At 57.9% G+C, this 20,417-nt stretch overlaps 1 protein-coding gene across 1 annotated transcript in view; it reads left to right on the top strand.

Annotated features, from left to right (window-relative positions):
• The window catches only part of HDAC4 (histone deacetylase 4), a 236,364-nt gene that overhangs the window by 143,349 nt on the left and 72,598 nt on the right, over positions 1 to 20,417 (top strand). Inside the window, exons 4-7 of the mRNA XM_044001859.1 lie at positions 248 to 492; positions 12,262 to 12,412; positions 15,368 to 15,488; positions 18,994 to 19,115. Of these exons, the coding sequence (XP_043857794.1) occupies positions 248 to 492; positions 12,262 to 12,412; positions 15,368 to 15,488; positions 18,994 to 19,115 (639 nt within the window). The remainder of the gene's footprint in view (positions 1 to 247; positions 493 to 12,261; positions 12,413 to 15,367; positions 15,489 to 18,993; positions 19,116 to 20,417) is intronic.

Here is a 20,417-nt window from a genome sequence, read left to right as displayed (position 1 = left end):
GAAGCACCTACTGTGTGCAAGGCACCGTGTGCCGCCTTCTGGAACTCTAAAGACACAAGCGAAAGGCTTGGCCTCGAGGATCCTCTGCCCTTCTTGGGGAGCTGCCGGTGCCCATACATCAGCATGTGCAGAATCACTTGGGGGGAGGAGGAGGCTGCCAGGACAGCCCCGTCGGGGCGAGGGATTGCATGGGACCCCACCTGACTGTGTTCTCTCCTCTTGTGGTCCTGTGTCTCCCCGGCTGCAGTGGATGTGAGCCCGGCGCTGCCCCTCCAGGTGGCCCCCTCCGCCGTGCCCATGGACCTGCGGCTGGATCACCAGTTCTCGCTGCCCGTGACGGAGCCCACGCTCCGCGAGCAGCAGCTGCAGCAGGAGCTGCTGGCCCTGAAGCAGAAACAGCAAATTCAGCGGCAGATCCTCATCGCCGAGTTCCAGCGGCAGCACGAGCAGCTCTCGCGGCAACACGAGGCCCAGCTCCATGAGCACATCAAGGTGAGTGAAGGAGCGGGTCCCTGGGGCTGCTGGGAGCCGGCAGGTGGGGGCTAGCCACATGGCGGCCCACCACACATGCCTGGGGACCGTGCAGAGTCAGAGGAGAGTGGGGACGGAGAGGCTTGGCCTCACCCCCTACTCCTGGGCGCATGTGTGCATGTGTGTGTGTGTGTGTGTGTGTGTGTGTGCGTGTGTGTGTGTGTGCGAGTGTGTGTATGTGTGCGTGTGGCTGGGGCAGCGCCCATGTGGGCTCTCGTACCTGGGATCTGAGTGGAGGATCTGGGGGCAGAAACAGACTAATCATCCCCAAGGGCGAAAGCTAGAAGGGACCTTGGAGGTCACCTGGCCCCTCCCCCTCCCTTTACAGACAGACAGGGAAACTGAGGCCAGCAGACCCTAAGTCGTGGTCCCTGGGCCCCCACCCAGGCCAGGGGTTCTTCCCATTTCTTGTGCCCTTCTCAGAGTCATGTCTTTAAATACACACATACCATAATACATAGGCGACTGGAGAAGCCAATTACATCGAGATGGACTGAGCAAAATGTTTCTAAAAACACGTTCGGGGGCCGCTAGGTGGCGCAGTGGATAAAGCACTGGCCCTGGATTCAGGAGGACCTGAGTTCAAATGCGGCCTCAGACACTTGACACTAGCTGTGTGACCCTGGGCAAGTCACTTCACCCCAATGGCCTTAAACATCCGGGGCCATCTCCAGTCGTCCTGATGTCGGTCTCATCACTGGATCAGATGGCTCTGGAGGAGAGAGGGAGGCTGGGGACCAGCCCTGCCTCACTGAAATCCAGTTCACTGCAAGTTATGACATCACCTCACATCATGGTCCGCTTTGAGAATGAAGGTCAGATCACAACAATCTCTCCTTCATGTGCCCGCTTACATTGCAGCAGAGGCCCGGGCCCCAGATCCAGGCAGGGCAGGAGGGTCCGTGGTGGAAAGGCCTCCCTCCTTCCCACCCAAAGACACACAGTTAGTACGGCACTCTCACTCGTATGCTCACACACATGTGCATGGGAACACACACCTGCACACACCTACCCACACTCTCACTCCTAGGCATGTCCTCATACATGCTCACACATGCTCACACACTCATTCATACTCCCTAACACACAGTCACACTCACTCCTAGGCATGTCCTCATACATGCTCACACATATGCTCACATACTCATTCACACTCCCTAACACACACAGTCACACTCACTCCTAGGCATGTCCTCATACATGCTCACACATATGCTCACACACTCATTCACACTCCCTAACACGCACACACTCACACTCACTCCTAGGCATGTCCTCATACATGCTCACACATATGCTCACACGCTCATTCACACTCCCTAACACACACACTCATACTCACTCCTAGGCATGTCCTCATACATACTCACACATATGCTCACACACTCATTCACACTCTCTAACACACAGTCACACTCACTCTTAGGCATGTCCTCATACATGCTCACACATATGCTCACACACTCATTCACACTCCCTAACACACAGTCACACTCACTCCTAGGCATGTCCTCATACATGCTCACACATATGCTCACACACTCATTCACACTCCCTAACACACACACTCACACATACTCTTCTCCATTAGGGACTTGGATGACTTGCCTCACTTGAGGCCCATTGAGAAACCCTGGCCATTGGGGCAGCTAGGTAGCGCAGTGGATAAAGCACTGGCCCTGGAGTCAGGAGGACCTGAGTTCAAACCTGGCCTCAGACACTTGACGCTTACTAGCTGTGTGACCCTGGGCAAGTCACTTAACCCCCACTGCCCCACAAAAAAAAAGAGAGAGAGAAACCCTGGCCATGGCTAGACTCGCACTCAGGACTTGTGCTGCCTGTCTGTGCTCTGGCTACACCTTCTCCTCTTGGCTTCTGTCCTTTATCACCCAACCCCGGTGCTGCGGACTCTTCTGAGCTCCCCTTTCACTTTGCGATTCTATTGTGTGGGGATCTCCATCCCTCCCCCCGCTGTGGGCTCTCCTCCCCATGGCCTCTTCAGGTGGTCCTCAGAAGGTAGCCAAAGCAAATTTGAGCCCCCAACCCCAAAATGAGTCTGGCATAGCCTGGCACCATATCTGAGCCTTATGTTTTTCTTCTGTAAAGCAAGGGCACGAAGCAGTCATCTGCCAGGTACCCGCTGCTCCTCAGTCTTGTGGGCACTGCCTCGGTTCTGCCAGGTACCCGCTGCTCCTCAGTCTTGTGGGCACTGCCTCGGTTCTGCCAGGTACCTGCCGCTCCTCAGTCTTGTGGGCACTGCCTCGGTTCTGCCAGGGAGCTGTTTAGGACCTTTGAGAGCCTGTCCAGCGCCTGAACCATGATACCCACATTGGGGATCCCTTGGTTGTGCTGGGCCCAACCCCTTGGAGATTTCAGGCTCCCTTGAAGCATGATTGCACATTTCTCCTCCCTCTGGAGGTGGTTTTGTTTGTGGTCAGGCTCTGGGCTTCCTCTGCAGGGCTGCCGTTCATTGGGCGGGGGCATGCGGTCAGGAAAATTCACCAGGCAGGTGGCCTCCTGCAGGGTCTGCCTCCGAGGCTTTGGGCCCTCAATGATTCTTTTTGTTTTGTTTTTGGTTTTGGTTTTGTTTTTTTGGCGGGGCAATGGGGGTTAAGTGACTTGCCCAGGGTCACACAGCTAGTAACTGTCAAGTGTCTGAGGCCAGATTTGAACTCAGGTCCTCCTGACTCCAGAGCCAGCACTTTAACCACCGTGCCATCTAGCTGCCCCCCCTCACTGATTCTTTATGGGGCCTCAGTCCTTGCCTAGCTGGGCAAGAGCAGAGAAATCCCTTGGATTCTGGTCGGGAGGACCAGAACACGTTGGCTCCTTGCCTCCTGCGGGCTCCTTCACCTGAGGGAAGTCCTGCCTGTGGCCTCCCCTGTGGCGTCCCCTGTAGGCCAGAGGTCAGCCAGGCCCCAGAGCACATTGGCGAGCACGGCCTGGACAAACAGGGAGGCGGGCACCATGGGAAGAGGCCTGAGGCATCCACGTCCTCAGAAGAGGCTCCCCTTGGTGCCCACGGGGCTGCCTGCGGTCAGGTCCCTCCCCCCTCGCCATCCCCTGAGGTTGCAGGCAAACTCCTGTGTCCATGAAACGACCTTAGAGTTAGGGGTGGACCTTGGCTCCCAGCGCTATTAGGTGCTCCAGGAGGACAGAAGCCCTCTCCCACTGCCTGTCAGCACCTTCTGCACACATAGCGGGGAGATGACTTGCTCGGTGTCACCCAGCTAAAAAGGGCCTGAGGCGGGGTTGGCATGCCTGGCTCCCCACACTGGACTGTGCCGGCTGCCGCCTCACTCCCCTTGGCAGCACCTCTTCCTTCATCCTCAGCGTGGCCATGAGGTGGGCCTAAATGCCGCTTTTTCTCATCTGTGCCAGGGGTCTAAGTGCCAGGAGCCAACCCGGGCCGGGCTCTGGTTAGGCTCCTGGAGACGCTGGGCTTGGGGCCTCAGGTCCCTGGTCGTGGTCCTTCTTGTTCCCAGCACTTGGGTCTGACTGTCACTGCCCTGGTTCCCTCGTGCCCCTTGGCTAAAACCCAGACTCCTCTCTTGGGCAGTGGAAGCCCTTCCTTAGCTGGTCCTGTCCTCCTTTGGGAGCCTCCCCACTCCTCGTGCCTAGAAGGGTCTCAGCCCAAGGGCCGCCTCCGAGGGCCTCTCCTAATATGGGCACCTCCCCCAAATGCAGACATCAGCTCAGGGGAGGTTTGTTTCTCTGGCATGGACCGCAGTGATTGGCACCTCATGGGTGCTGATGGATTATCAGTTTAGCGGGCACGTGCTTAGCAAACCATAAATAACAGGCTTTCTAGGTTCGTAAATTTTCATTTCAACTTCCCGAGCCCAGGTGCCCTTCCGGGGGGGCCTATGAGCACTCCCTGGCTTGAGAGTGATGGGTGACCACCCCATGAGAAAAAGCATGCCTTGGGCTCCCCATCTCTGATCCAGTGCAACCATATCCCACCCGCTTCTCCTCGCTGGGTCAAGCAAGGACCCTTCCATGGGCAGAAAGTGCCCTACAGGGAGAGCTGGACGCTAGAATAGGCAAACTGAATGACTAGTAGCTGGCAGAAGAAGGCACAGGGCACCAGGGACCACCAGGAGCAAGAGGGAGAAAGGATGGAGGTCCAACTGTCTGAAGGAGTGGAGCACCTCACTTCCCCTTCTGAGTCATGGGAGGCTGGGGCTAATGCCTGGAGGAAGTGATGCTGGACCCCTCGGCCAGGGCCTGGAAGACAGCCCAGGAGGTGATGCTGGACCCCATGGCTCGCCCTCGGCCCCTTGTCCTCACCCCAAATGAGGTTTGAGTCTGGAGCAAAACGTGACCCTGGTTGTGGTCACTCGGCCTCTCCAGACCTCACTTTCCTTCCTGGAATGCTGAGGCTTAAGCAGAGCCTGTCACGGACATTGTAAACATCACAAAGTAATTTAAAGGTGACTCCAGGGGAGGGGAGGGGCAGGACTGTCAAGAGCAACAGGTCCCGTGAGATGCCTGGAGAGGGCAGGGGGTGATGCTGGGGGTGGGCACTTGGCTTGGGCACTTGGCAGGCCCAGGGGCCAGGAGGGCCTTATCCCTCAGGCATGGGCCAGGTCCTAAGAGGGTTCTGGGCACAGTTGGAGCCAGGGGCCACAGTCCTTACCCTCAGGTTGCTTCTGGTCCAGGTGATTGTCTGCAAAATGAATGCTGGGCCTGGAGGAAAGAGCTGCAGCCGGGCAGAGGGAAGAGGGCATCCGGAGGCTGGGCCCCAGAGGCAGGGCGGGCACCACAGGTGCAGACAGGCTTGTGCATAGGGAGGTGGGCTCAAGGGGAGTGCTTTTCTACATGGTCAGAGTTTCCCCACCAAACTCCTTGGGCTGCTTCAGTCATTTATTAGGCACCTACTGTAGGCCTTGTGACATACAACCTGAGACCCTCTGCTCTAAGTGGTCTCTGCTGGAAACAAGGCCCCGTCAGCATCACTGAGTCACGGTGGGAGGTGGGAGTGGGGAGGGAGGTACAGCCAGGAGCATCGAGGTGGGGGTTCTCCAGAGAACCTGCAATGCTGTGGCAGGTGGACCTAGGTTCAAATCCTGCACTGTGGGACTGTGTCCTTCTCTAGAAAAAGAGGTTGGCCTGGCTGTCCGTCCCCCCCCCCCCCCGCCCAGATCCCCCAGGGCGTTCCTGCTCTGACTCTCTGGACCTGTTTGGGGAGCACTGGACGGAAGTGGGCAGGGGCAGGGCAACACAGCTGTGGCCCTTGCCCCCCCCCCCCAGTGGAGGCTGGAGTGGGGTCTGAGCCAATTAAAGCATCAGCCCAGACTGGTGCTCTCTCCCCTTGCCAGCTGATTAGAATGGGTTGATTGCCTTGGCGTTGCCCCGTTGCAGAGTCGCTCCCTTGGGGTCCCTGGGCAGCCCAGCACAGACCAGCTTTTCTCCCTGCTGTGGGTTTGTTGGGCTGAGACCTGAGGCCTTTATCAGGGTCTCCAGGCTGCCCTAGGGCAGGGCTCAGCAGGGGGCCATTCCCTACCTGCCTTACTCCCAGGATTGCCGATTTCCTCTCTTGGGGTGGATGCCCCCCCACTCCCCGCCATGGGAGGGCTGGAACAGGACCTGGGAGACTCGCTTAAGCAGGAATGGCATCGCGCTGTGGCCAGGTTGAGGGCGGCCGGTCCCCCCACCGCAAGCAGCAGTGCGTGTCCGACACATGCTGAAACAAGCAGGGTCAGGTCCACGGGACAGTGATGGGGCCGGGGGCTGGCTTCCAGGCTGAGCTTGGCAGCTTCCCTTCTGGGGACCGTGGGCAAGCCACCTGGCCTCAGGGTGCCCGCACTGCCCGACCGGCAGGAAGGACCCCACGGACAGAAGTGTCCTGTCTGGTGCACGGGAGACATCTGCAGTGACAGTCATCAAGAGAACGCAGAGGGGCAGCTAGATGGCGCAGTGGATAGAGCACTGGCCCTGGAGTCAGGAGTACCTGAGTTCAAATGCGGCCTCAGACACTTAACACTTACTAGCTGTGTGACCCTGGGCAAGTCACTTAACCCCAATTGCCTCACTTAAAAAAAAAAAAAAAAAAAGAGAATGCAGAGCCGTGTATGTGGCCACGTCTGTGGCTGCCCCCTACCATCTCTTTCCCTTGGGCTCACGTATGTCAGTGTTTGAGCAGAGAGATGGAAAGGAGACAGTTTGTCCTTCCCTTTGGGGCTGGCCCCCCACATTGGTGGGGACGAGGGCCCTGGCACCAGAAGCGGTGCATGGCCACAGCCTCTCCTGGGATTTGCCTCAGTCTACCAAGCGGCCACAATGGCAGAACCGGGAGCAGTAGGGAAGGGGGGCTTCCTTAGGGAAGGGGGGCTTCCTTAGGGAAGGGGGGCCGATAGCTCCAGTCTGGCCCTGGAAGACTCCCGAGCAGGACCAGATTGGCCTGAGGCACTCACTGGGCCGGGTCACAGTTGTGAAGAGTGTTGTTCAAGGGGTTGCATGCTGCAGTGGGTACAGCCCTGACTCTGGAGTCAGAAGAGCTGGGTTTGAATTCTGCCTCAGACACTGGTTTGTAGGAACATCCCTGAGCCTCAGTTTCCCCCTTCCACCTCTCAGTCACAGTTCCTTCGACTCTTGTATAATTTTTTCTAGCTCTAAAACTTTGATTGGCCTGCGTGTCCCCACCTCAGCCCAGCCCTGGGTGTGGTAGACGCTCGGGAAGCTTTGGCCTGCCCCACTCTCCCAGCGTGGGCTGACGTGGGGCCCTGCGCTCTCGGGCTCACCACATTGGTGCCAGACTCTGGGCCTACCCCCGAGCAGCTGGAGCCCAGCTGGGGCTTAGAAGACACAGACTATCCATGGCACAGGCACAGACAGAACGTGGGGGAGACAGCCCCAGGCTTTTGAGGGAGGGCTGGCCTCAGACCTTCATTAGTAACGCCGCAGGAGACAGTCGGAGGAAGCTCCCGGATGCCCCTTGGAGAGAGGAACCCATTGCAGGCTTAATGGCGCATAGTAGGTGTCATGTAAATGTCAGCGATGGCAGGGACGTTCGATTGGGCAGAGCCTGACCCCCTCGGCCCTGCCGGTGAGCCCTGCCCATTCTGCCACCCCTGGACAGTGCGGGGCTGAGGCTGGGCTTGGGATGGGTGCCCTGTCTCCTTTCTCATGGTTGGGAGGTGACCCCCAGCATCATCCCCACTGTACTCCCACTACCCCTTCCCCTTCCTTGTCTCCTTGGTGCTTAGCACAGTGCCTGGGAAAGCAGGATTCTGCGCCCGATGCCTGGCCCTGCCTTGGCATTCTCTCCACAGCCTTTCCCTGGTAGGCCCACGAGCAGATCTGCCCAGCCCATAAGCAGGGAGCCGAATCCCCCAGCCCAGGTGTGCAGGGTCTTCTAGCACGGTTCTGTGCCTCTGCCCAGCACAGATGGGGGTAGGGGGCTGAGGAAACCAGGTTTGCCCCACTTCCCGTGTGACTCACAGTCATTCACGTGGCACATATGGGGAGTTGGCAGCAGCTGCACCCAGGGGGGGTGCCCCTAGAAAGGCTCCTCACATGGTACTGGGTACCAGACAGGGCATGGCAGGAGGGCGAGCTGTAAGCGTTCCTGCACCTGCAGAGGACTAGCATCTCTGGAGTCCCCCTGCCCTGCGTGCCAGGCACTGGGGATGCCCAGATAAGGCAAAACCAAAAGACCGTCCCTGCCTGCCCGCACAGTGCACCTTCTGCCTGGAGACAGGGCATATGTGGACATGCGTGTACCAAGAGATGGAGACAAGAGAGTCCTATAGCGTCAGCTCCGTCTCCACTGGGGGTTCAAGCAAAAGCCCCCACCATGTTCCCAGGTCCCTCATGGCTCCTTTTCTTTCCCCCCAGAGAGATGGGGCCAGAACTGGAGAACTGGGGCCCCTTTGAAAGATCTTCTCTCCTCCTCGCTAGGGCAGGCCGACGCTTGAAGCTTCTGGCTGGTGACACACTGGTGCGGTGCCCAGGGCTGATTAGCTATGGGCCGGTGGGGTGTGAGGGATGGAGACCAGAGGCTGGGTAGACTTGTGCCTCTGAACCAGTTTCGTCCTCTGCGAAATGGGCTGGCGATTGTTCAGTCCACAAGCCTTCTGAGGAGCTTACAGGGGGCCAGGCACTCCACTATGCTGATCGCGCCCCCTACCTCTGCTGTCATTGGCAAACAAGGGAGCTGGCTGCTGAGTGCTCTGGGGTGGGGCACAGGGCTGAGCCCAATGGTGTGGAAATGGGCAGGTGAAGCATACACTGAGACAGGGAAGGTGCCCCCTGGGTGAGAGCCGCCTCCCTGGAGTCTGGCCTGCCCCAATCCAAGTCGCGAGTGCCGTGTCATCCCTGCCGGCCTTCCCGGCTTAGCTCAGCGGCCACGTCTACCAGACAACCTTCCTTGGGTGCATCTCCATAGCCCTGAGTCTGAATGCCCAGGAAGCTCTCAAATGGCCGGACTTTGGCCTTCCCTACCCCCTGAATGCCCAAGCCTGACTCCCTCTAAGCACTTGGGAAATGTTCATGGAGCTGAATCGAATGTCAGAGTGCAGCCACTGCCGGTGCAGGAGGTGCGGGCAGCCCCCCACCTCTAGGAGGGAGGGTGCACCTGGTGTCCGGCCCAAGCTTATGGACTGCATCCTTAATCACTCGTTGACAAGGCTTGATTTATGGACCTTGGGTCCCTCCCCCCAGCACCGGCTGGCTTTCTACCACAGGTGTAGACCATCTGATACCACTCTGCCTGGAAATCAGCTCAGCATATCGGCGTCTCTGACAGCTGTGCTCACTCCGTGGCGTGGCCGTGGCTGGCAGGGAGTTAGTGCTGCCCATCCGCAGTGGGCCTCATCTGCTCACAGCTTGTAAATCAGAGGTGAAAAGAGTTGTTGATCTAGAAGGACCGCCCACCCAAACCTCCCATTTTCCAGATGAGAAAACTGAGGACCACAGATGTCAAGCCATCTGCGGGGCTTTTCCTCCCTCTTTGGATCCTCCAGGGATCCTGGATAATGGCCCTGGGTGCAGCCAGCAGTCAGCCCAAACCAGCCTGGGCCGCGGGCCTTCCGCCGGCTGTGTGCCTGCTCCTTTGCTGCCCCGGGGCTGTTTCCCAAAGGAACTGGAAGTGCTCACTTCTAATTGTGTGCAGGCCGTCAGTTCTTCAGAAAGGCCTGTATTCCAGCCCTTAGGAGCCTGGGCACCAGGAAGATCCGGGTTCGAGTTCTCTTTGGACAAATATTAGCTGTGTGGCCCTGAGTGAGCCACCACCTGTCCTCGGTGCCCGGTGCCCTATGAGCCAGTGGGCCCCTTCCCTGGCCTCTGCCTCACAAGGTACTTAATAGATGCTGGCAAATGTGCCACATGCAAAGCCTTGTTTTATGAGGGGAAATGGGCTTGCAGGTGAAGTGAAGTAACTCCCAGGGACGAAGGGACCGAGCCAGGATTTGAACCCAGGTCCCCCAAGGGCCAAATCCAGCCCTTTTTTCAGCTGTACTGAGGTTCTTGGCATGAGTCCTCCCTGTGGGCAGACCCCTGACTCTCTGGGAGTCCCCTATTTCTGTGTCAGAGGTAGGACTCAAACCCAAGTCCCTGTGACGGCTTGATCCCTGAATTTGGAGGCAGATGGAATGTCAGAGATCCCTTCTTGTTGTCATGTGCGGAAGCTGAGATGTCTCCACAGCTGAGCCTCTACCCAGGGCCGGCCTGGCCCCTGGCCCCTGAACGCTGCATGCCAGGCCAGGAGCGTGCGGCCTCCTCCCAGCCCGGCCGGCCCCGGGCACTCCTTGTGGACTCTGGGCCCGTTCAGGGCACGGTTTAGTTTTGCTTTGCTCATTATGTGCAGTGTCTTCTCTTACACCCTCGGGCCTACATTCATTAGAAATGTACACTTAGGGGCAGCTAGATGGCACAGTGGTAAAGCACCGGCCCTGGATTCAGGAGGACCTGAGTTCAAATCCGGCCTCAGACACTTAACACTTACTAGCTGTGTGACCCTGGGCAAGTCACTTAACCCCAATTGCCTCACAAAAAAAAAAAAAAAAAAAAGACGAAACGTACACTTGAGGAGATTTGACTTGGTGTTTGTGCCTCTCTGTTCTTTAGGTGTAATGGGAACCAGCAGCAGCTTCTCCCCATATTCCGAATGTGATTTAAACAGAACCACGCCCCCTGCCCCCCCCCCAGCAGAAGCCCAAGTGCCTGCCTGGCCTGGGGGGCAGTTGGTCTGCTGTGGGGTGGCTGTTCTCCCAGTTATTCCAGCCTCCCCTTCCACCTGCAGACTCTGAGGAAAATTCATTTGAGCAGAGCAGGGAGATTGGGGTGGGGCGGGGGCAGCCAGTCTGCAGCCCCCTCCCTAACAGAAACCCAGACAGTGTTCTATCTAAGACACACTCAGCCCTGCCTGGTTCCTAATGGCTGAATAATGGGTATGGAGGCTCTGCCCACCACTGTGCCTGCCAGGGCGTATCCTTGGCCCATCTGCTGCCTATTGGCATCACCAGAATGCTGCTAGCCTGGGGGTTGGGGGGGCAGAGGTTTGCCTACCTTGGCAGAGTCTGCCTCCACCCCCAGCCTCCAGCCTGGAGCTCCCAGCTAGGTGGAATTTCATCACCATGAATGGGTCCTACCACTGATTCAATGCCCACTGGCAGCGCGGCCTGCTTGAATTCTTTTTTTTTTTTTTTTTTTTTAGTGAGGCAATTGGGGTTAAGTGACTTGCCCAAGGTCACACAACTAGTAAGTGTTAAGTGTCTGAGGCTGGATTTGAACTCAGGTCCTCCTGACTCCAGGGCCAGTGCTCTATCCACTGTGCCACCTAGCTGCCCTGGCCTGCTTGAATTCTGCAAACGTGGGTGCTGCTGCTACCCCAAGCTTACCTGTCTCAAAGGCCACAGTGAGGGTGTGAGTCCCAGCTCATCCCTGAACACCCAGCTCTGGGTGGGCCTGATGCCCGTATGGCCCCATCTCGAGACCAGTCGCTTTATACAGCCAGAGAGGCTCAAAGGGTCTATCCCGGGGGGTCCGAGGAGCCCCGGAAGGACGAGAAACAACCCCTAACCCAGGGTCATACAGGGAGTGAGTGATGAAGCCGAACCCTTTGCTTCAAATTCATGCCTTCTTCCAGTTCTCCATGAGGTGCCAAGGGTCTGAGCTGTTTAGATGGGGAAGTAGTAACACCAGTGAAACCAAAGCATTGGCTCCTTGAAGTGTGTCAAGGCATCTAGTTTAAAGTGCATTGCCTCTCCCTCCTTCCCTCCCTCTCTCCCTCCTTCCCCTCCCCCCCTCTCTCCCTCCTTCTCCTCCCCCTCCCTTCCCCCTCCCTGGCCCTGAGCACATGTGGGAAGGCCCCTTCTGATCAGGAAAATGGTGACGCCCTCACTGCACCAGGCACCCTGATCCAGCTAAGCTAAGGCCTCCCTTGCCCTCCCCTGTGTGCCCCTGCTGGGGAGGTCAGAGTCTGCCCACGCAGAGCCTGCATGGCGCCATCTGTGTCACCAAGTAGCGCGAGGCTGGTGTCTTGACCCTGGCCGCGTGCCCTGGGGTCCAGCCCCTTCTCTGGGCAGGTGAGGGGACCTGACCAAATGAGCCGCAGGATTTAGACCCCTGTCCTCCCTTTCCCGGCCTGTCCCCAGAGCATCCGAGGAGGCTCCCTGGCTGTGCGGGCCAGAGCCAGGGCCCAAGGGGGGGAGGGGAGACCACCCCGCCCTGGCGTCTCCCTGTAGGCTCAACTCTGACTGACCCCGCACCCGGCTCTCGCACCCGCAGCAGCAGCAGGAGATGCTGGCGATGAAACACCAGCAGGAGCTTCTAGAGCACCAGCGGAAACTGGAGCAGCATCGGCAGGAACAGGAACTGGAGAAGCAGCATCGCGAGCAGAAACTGCAGCAGCTCAAGAACAAGGAGAAGGGCAAAGAGAGTGAGTTCATGGAAGGGCGGGGGGCGGCCCGACCCCCTATTTACAGGAGGGGAAACTGAGGCCCGGGGAGGGCGAGCCAGCTCAGGGGGTCTGACCCCCCATTTACAGGAGGGGAAACTGAGGCCCGGGGAGGGCGAGCCAGCTCAGGGGGTCTGACCCCCCCATTTACAGGAGAGGAAACTGAGGCCCGGGGAGGGTGAGGAACTGGCCCAACTGTGGCTGCAGATCGAATGTGGGGCTGGCCTTCCTTCTGGACCTGCAGGTCCCTTATTTGTATTTAAATAAATGGAAGCTTAATATTCCTTCTGATTTGATTTAAACATTTTAAAGCCCATTTGGCAGATTTCCTAATGGACAGAGAATATCAAAAACCATCAAGCACCAGATGCACCGAACGTTTGCTCTCTGAACTCTGGTGGAGTGGGTGTGAGTCGGGTTGTCTCCTAGAGGGTTCGGGAGGCTCATGTGAGAGAGACGGAGACAGGGATGGAAAGCTGCCTCAGTTTCCTCAGCTGTAAAAGACCATCTCAGCAGTACCTCCCCTCTCTTGATGGCTCTGAGGTTCAGCTGCAGGCCAGGCACACAGTGGGTTCTTTATAAATGCTCATTCCCTCCCTCCCTCCCCCCCCATTTCCAGGACCTCAGACTCTAGAGACAACAAGCAATCCTGGGGCCTGTTGTCCCCCTCCCATGGCAGACAGGAGGCTGGTGATGACCACCCCCCCACACACACACACACAGTTTGGTCTCTTTTATTGCGTTTCTGTATCTTCAGTTTTTCCTTCCACGTCCTTTGGAGGGCATGAGTGTCTGCTCTATTAGTGTCTATTAAAGGATTGTCCAGTGGCCGGGCCAAGACCATCCCCTTGCCATGACCTCTGACTAGCCCTGCTCTGTGCCTGACTCATGTCTCCATGCCTGGGGGCAATGACATCAGAGGGGCTTTCTCCTTCCCCAGTTGATGATCACAGGAGGGTCCAGGCAAAGGTCCCTGGCAGAAAGAGGGCTTGGATGGAGAGGACTGAAGTCCGTCTGGGCGTGCCCGGGCCCTCCCCCTCTGCTGCCCTCTGCTAATGCGGCTCTTACAACGGAGATGTTGGAACCCCAGAGGCCTGGCTTCCCCTCCTGCCCTGGGTGGGGCTCCTGGGCTTCCCATCAGGCCTAATGGCTGACTTAGCCAAGACCTCGGGCAGCAGGAGAAAACTGTGCTGGCCACGCATGCAGTCAGGGGCCCTTCCTCTCTCTGGGCCCATCAACGAGCCCTAATTGAACAGAGTGCGCCCAAGTTAGAGCTAGCTCTGGTGTCGATCCATTGTGTGCGTGCGCGCGCGCGCGTGTGTGTGTGTGTATGTGTGTGTGTGTGCGCATGTGTGTGCGTGTGTAGATGTTACAAGGGTGAAAATGAGTTGTGGATGTGTGTGGAAATATGTTTATGTAAGAATGTGAATGTAAGTGAATGTCTGGGTGAGAGTGGATGTGGATGTGTGTGTGCGCATGTGTGTATGGGAGGGTGAGGGTGAAAATGTGAGTGTTCACGTGAGAGGTGCTTGTGTGTGAGTGAATGTATGGGTGAGAGTCTGAAGGAAGGGGCCCCATCCCACACAGCTCCTTGTGGATGGTGTGTTATGTGCATGCGTGTGCCCACGTGTGAGTGGTGTGGTGTCAGCCTTGTGTGTGCATGTGTGTAGGGGGATGGCGAGGACACAAGGGAGCACATGTTAAATCCTTCTCAGATGCTCCTGTTTGTCCCCACAGCCTCTCTGGAGGGGACAGTGCAGAGGGGACGGCTAGAGGGCCTGGGGGGACAGGGGCCCCTTTCTTCAGACTGGGTGATTGTGGGGTCCTAGAGGACCCCTGGAGCTCGGCTTCCCTGGCCCTGCCCTGGAGGACACGGGGCCACCTGTTCACCTGGAGTGGGGATGGGCAGGCCCCTTCCCAACTGGACGGACAAACAGCAGAGGGCCACACGTGGCATTTGGCTGGGGTCTTGCAGCATCCCGTCTCCTCAGTTTCTGGACTCCTCGGCCCAGAGAGGGGATGACACTCAGCCACAGCCCCGTGGTAGGGAGGGGCCGAGTGTGATCTCCTGGCCCGCTCTGGGTGGCGTGTCCACTGGTAGGTGAGGGGCTTGTGCCCCAAACGGTCACCTCTTTGGGGTTTTCCCAAAGCAGGGAGGCCAGTTGGATATTTGAGGCTAAAGGTGGGAATGCTCAATGTGTGGGTTTCTGGCAGGACAGAAACCCAGCAAATCCTTGTTTTTCCAATTAAAAAACCCAAAGCATCTTCCCCCAGACCAGGGCCTTAGGAAAGCTTTCCAATTATCATGAGGCTCGGAAAGTGTGGGTGGGTCAGCCCCATAGAACATCCCTGAGCCTTCTGTAAACAAGTGATGAGGCTTTCTTGTTTCCCAGAGGCCCCCCTTGGGCTGTGCTCCCTGCTGGGCCTCTGGGGTGGGAAGGGCCTGGATGTTCTTCCCCCAGAGAAGAGCCTGGATGGTAAAGCGGGGACCCGGGCTGGTGCTGCATGAGCCCCCCCCTGAGGAGAGAAGCTCCCTGGGGCTTGACTCGAAGCTACAGAATGACACTGCCCCCGAAGTAAATTTGTGAAGCACCTACTGTGTGCTGCACGCAGTGCTAAGGGCTGGGGCTACCAAGGAAGCAGAACTCTTCCTGCCCTCAGGAAGCTCCCCCGGCCTGCAGACCAGGCCGCTGGCATAGACAGAGTGTGTCTGTGCGCATGGACATGGTTTCCTGACACATACCTGTCCACATGAGCCCCTCCCTCCCACCACCCTGGCGCCACACACCCCTCTTCTGTAGGGGCAGAAAAGCCTCTTGGGGCCTGGGGTTTGTGTGGGTAAAGAGAACCCTTTGCCGTGATTAAATTAAATTAAAGAGTCCCCAAATGCCCTGGCCCACCCCCCGGCCCCTCAACAGAGCGCCCCCCTCGTTTCAGGTGCCGTGGCCAGCACCGAGGTGAAGATGAAACTTCAGGAATTTGTCCTCAACAAGAAGAAGGCCCTGGCGCATCGCAATCTGAACCACTGCATCTCCAGCGACCCTCGCTACTGGTATGGGTAAGTGGGGGGCCACCGTGTTGTCCTGGGGGGCGGGGCACTCAGCACCACAGCCAGAGGTCTGGAGGGAAATGCCACAGCCGTCCCCCCTTCCCCTGCCCTCCCCAGGCTTCCAGACCAAGGCTGTTCTGGTAGCTGGCCCGCAGACCTCGATGAAGAGGGTCTGGGGGCTTCTTTACTGTTCACTCTCTTTACAAGGAAGCCAGTAAGGACTTTGTAGGAGCTTGGGTTCAGCCCTGGGAGTGCTAAGATTGGGCCGCCCAGCCTGGGCACCTTCAGTCTGGCTCCTGGCACAGGCTCTATTCTGCCCCAAGGCCTGGGAGGGGGAGAGGAGCCTGGCAGAGCCACCTCACTCTCCCATTCCCTCCAGCTCATTCCTTTACGTTCCTGAGGCTGCCCCACCCGCATCCCCCTCTGCCCGATCTTCCTTTCACCCTGTGCCCCCTGGGCCGGCTCGGCCTCGGCAGGAGGCCTCATCCAGTGCCCATCTACCTCCCCCCTGCCTAGCATGGTCGCTGGCATGCAGTAGGTATTTGAGCAGTGCTCACTGACTGATGGATGCTGAGGGTCCCCGCCAGCATCAGGGCAGGGCCCCCAAGGTTTGTGTCTGTGAAAACAGCTGATAGTCATGGCTGACGTGCCCAGCACTGCGCCAGCACATTACAGTGATGGGACTGGGAAGAGTCACGGAAGCCAGTGTCCAGGAAGAAAGGGGCCTACTGTGTGCCAGGCCCCATGCTAGAAGCTTTACAGACATTAGAGCCTCACAATAGCCCTGCCGAGGAGTTGCTGTCACTGCCTGCATTTTACAGACAAGGGAACTGAGACAAACACGGGTGAAGTGACTTGGTCACGGTCACGCCGCTAGTGAGTGTCTAAGGCTGGGTTTGAGCTCACATCTCCCTGACTGCAGGCCCATCGCCCCGCCCATGGCAGCGCCCCCTAGCCCCCTAAATACAGACAGTATTTTGAGTTTCTGCCTCCTGTGATAGAGATGGAAGGAACATCCAGCCTTATTTTTCAGTTAAGGAAACCGAGGCACAGAGAGTGGAAGTGACTGGAGAGGGAGCAGCAGACCTGAGATTTGAACCCAGCACCTCCCATACCAAATCCCTCACTCTAACCCATCTGCCCATTGCCCAGATGGAGGGGTCTTGGAAGGAACGTCAGAGCCCCTCTCCCCCAGTGAAAGTGGTGGGCGCCTGAGCCCAAGGTAGCCTCTGGTTGGCCATCACACAACCTCGTCCCTCTGAGCTTCGCCTTGGGGGCTGCCGCCTTCTCTACCCCAGCGCTTGGCACAATGTCTGATAGCCAAGAGGTGCTCAGTCAGTGTGGATTGATTGGCCGAGGGGCCCTGCATCCCGTGGTGACGGAACACTTGTACGGCGGGCCAAGCGCTTTGCATCACCTTAGATCCTCACAGCCACCCTGGGGGGAGATGCTGTTAATCCCATTTCTCAGATGAGGAAACAGGCTGAGAGACATCACAAGTGTCTGAGGCAGGACTTGAACTTGGTTCTTCCTGACTTCAGGCTCTCCCTGACTCCAGGCCCATGGTCTTTGTGGTGTAAGGCTGCACATCTTCATCAGCCCAGAGATGGGCTGTGTGTCTAGTCTCTAAGGCCCAGTTTGGCCAAGGTCAGAAGCTCGTCCCAAGGTGACCTTCAGGGTAATCACAGCATCTTTGGCAGTAAGAGAGCGGTTTGCTCTCTGCACCAGTGAAGAGGATGTTCATGCTGGGAAGGCTGCAGACCTTTGAAACAATAGGAGCAATGAGAGCTGGACAGAGCAGAGGGCATGTGTGTTCTCCCAATGGTGGCCCCCTTAAACACACCTACTGTGAGAAGCGTATTCATCCATGGTCACATGCACAGAAAGTATCGGGAGCCGGATTTGAATCCTGCTTAATGAAGCGCTGTCCAGAGTGTCTAGTCTGCCCCCTTTGCTGTTTCAGAGGCCAGCGGAGACCCAGAGTGGAAACATGACTCTCTCAAAGTCACACCAATGGCCAGGGTCTGAGGAGCCGGAGGGGGCCAGGCCACTGTTCCGTGGGACCCCCCAGTCTAGGCAGATCCCCCATGCAGGCTTTCATGGGGCAAGAAAAGTAAACCTCAAAGTGTTTAACTAATGGGGAAAGCAGAGAGAGAGAGAGGGAGAGGGGGAGAGGGGCAGGGAGGGAGGGAAGTGCAGGTGGGGAAAGAGAGACAGAGACAGACACACAGATGGGAAGAGACACAGAGACAGACAGACAGAGACACAGGGACAGGCCCAGAGAGGGAGCACCATTTGGCTGCATCTGTCAGAGGCCAGTGGTGCCGTGAAGGCTCTCAGTCCCAAGCATCCTGCTTTTGCCCCCCATTCACTTCCCATCAAGTAAGACACAGTAAAGGCTGTTCCCTTCCCAGCCTCAGTTGGCTCATCTGTAAGGTCCCTCCCTGCTCCTGGGAAGAAGCATCTCTGAGGATGTGGCCCCTGGTCCATGGCAGGCTCTGGCTCCCAGCATGCCCCTGTCTCCCTGGGTACCTGCAGGGGTGGGTATTTGACTGTTCAGATAAGTCTTTCATGTGCGTCCCATGAGCAGATTGGTCATTAAGGAGATCAGGTTCATCAAATTACATTTAAAATGCAAGCGGAAGCAACAGTTGGCCAAGCCACTGAAAGGTGCGTGTGCTTCCTGCCCGCCAGCCCCCCCACTGCCACGAGAACATCCATCTGGCACTGAAGGCGACCTCAGAGGCCATCTTGTCCAACCCCCTCGTACTGAGGAGGAAACTGAGGCCCCGGGGTCGTATGGGAAGGCTCCCGGGACGATAGATCTCAAGTAGGAGGGGGCCATGGGGCCCTGGGGCCCAGGGGCCCTGCCCACAGTCCCAGCATGCACTGTGCCTTGGCCTCCTTCCCCTCAGTTTTAAATGAGATGAGGGGAAATTTAGAGGAAAAATGACGGCTGGAAACACATCTGGGTGAGCCTGTGCATTTGCATCCCCAGCTGTCTGCATGGCTTCTAGGTATTCACAGGAATAAATACAGATAACTCGAAGAACAAATTCCAGCCCGCCCTGGCGGGAGGTGGCACCAGTCCTTCCCCTCCTGGCCTCAGGCCTCCCAAGGGATGCCAGATATCCCGGTGAATCTGCAGGCAGGAGGCGAGCTCGGTGCCTGCACTCAGGGAGCTTGCGTCCTGCCTGGGGCCAGCGCATGTCTGTACTCCACACACAGTCAACAAGAGGGTTCCAGGGGCCTCCAGCCTTTGGGGCTGAGGAAAGGCTCCGGGAGAAGGGGAGGCAGAGAGGAGAGGAGAGAGCACCGCCACCATGAGGGATGGCTGCGCAAAGGCAGAGATGGGAGAAGAAAGGAGGAGCAGAGACGAGTCTGGTTTGGGCCTGAGTGGGGCTCTCTGAGACCTGAAGATGGACGCCGTGTGACGGGCTCGCCCGCTGAGCTCGTCCAGAGCGTCTCTGGTGACAGGTTGGCTGAGTCTTTTTTCCTCCTTTTCCCCTTGCAGGAAAACTCAGCACAGCTCCCTGGACCAGAGCTCACCCCCGCAAAGCGGGGGCCCCGCGGCCTACAATCACCCCGTGCTGGGAATGTACGACTCCAAAGATGACTTTCCTCTTAGAAAAACAGGTCAGTGTCCTGCGTCTGGAGGGCACCGTGGTTTCCACCCCCGTGTGGTGCAGGCGTGCAGGGAGGGGCGACTGGTGAACACCGGTCTGCTCCGCTTGTGCCTCATGCCTATGACTTATCAGAGAGCTTCCACTGGAGGCTGCAGACACTCGGCCACATCCCCGGTGTCTCTATTGGCCCTGTGTTCCTGTGGGAGGGTGCGGGGGCCCTGTGGCCTGACGCCCCCAAACACACCTTCCTTGGAGCAGTGTGCAAGCGTGTTAGGACCATAGACTTAGAGCTGGACCAGAGGTCCCTGAGGCCCAGAGAGGTCACGTGACCGGCCCGTGATCCCAGAGGTAGAAATAGAAGAGCCATCCTTTGCAGCCGGGTCCCGTGATCCCGCCAGCCTATCTGTGCTTCCTGCGCTTAGCGGCTGGTGCACAGACACTTCCAGATGGAGCGTGAGAAGCAGCCTTCAAAGCCGCCTGCCTCGTTTGGCAGGTGTTGGTGCTGACCTCCCCAAACCACCCAGGGAATAAGTGGTGGTGGCAGGATCTGAATCCACTACTCTCTGTGTGACGGGCACAGTGCTCGGCCCCGTGGGGAGACACTAGCAGCAACTCTGTGTATACAAGGTGCAGGCGATAGTGGGGATAATCGAGAGAGGCCCTAAAAGCAGTCATTACCATTGGGTTGTTGGTTGTCATTCAGTTGTCTCTGACAACATCTGGGCTTGTCTTGGCAGAGAGGCTGGAGGGGTCGCCTTTTCCTTCTCCAGCTCATGTGGTAGATGAGGAGACTGAGGCAAACGGGGTGAAGTGACTTGCCCAGGGTCACACAGCTAGTGAGCCTCTGAGGCCGGATTTGAACTAGGGTCTTCCCGACTCTAGGACCAGTGCCATCTCCCCTGGGCCACCCAGCAGCATGCCCACTGACCCCAAGGAGGATTGGGAAAGTATTTCTGTAGAAGGTGGACTTGCAGGAAGTCAGGAGGGGAAGATGAGGAAGGAGGGCGTGTTAGGCAGGAGGCACGGCTGAGGCAAATGTGCTGAGGCAGGATGCCGCGGGTCACATGTGCGGAGCAGCCACTAGGCTCCCGAATCACAGACTCGGTGGGTCCCCGTGAAAAGCCTGCAGAAGTATGAGGACGGCAGGCAGTGACAGGCTTTAAAAACCACAGAGGATTTTGTGTGATCTAACAGCGATGGAGCCCATAGTGGGGAGTGATAAGGGGCACTGGGGTCAGGCCTGGCCTGCAGGGGCCCAAGGCCCCAGGCAGAGGCCTCCCAGGGAATGACTCCCGGCAGCCTCTGAGAGGCC

This window comes from Dromiciops gliroides, chromosome 4 (genome assembly GCF_019393635.1).
Source record: "Dromiciops gliroides isolate mDroGli1 chromosome 4, mDroGli1.pri, whole genome shotgun sequence".
NCBI classification, from domain to species: domain Eukaryota; kingdom Metazoa; phylum Chordata; class Mammalia; order Microbiotheria; family Microbiotheriidae; genus Dromiciops; species Dromiciops gliroides.
This window is presented reverse-complemented; position numbering and strand designations above follow the sequence as displayed.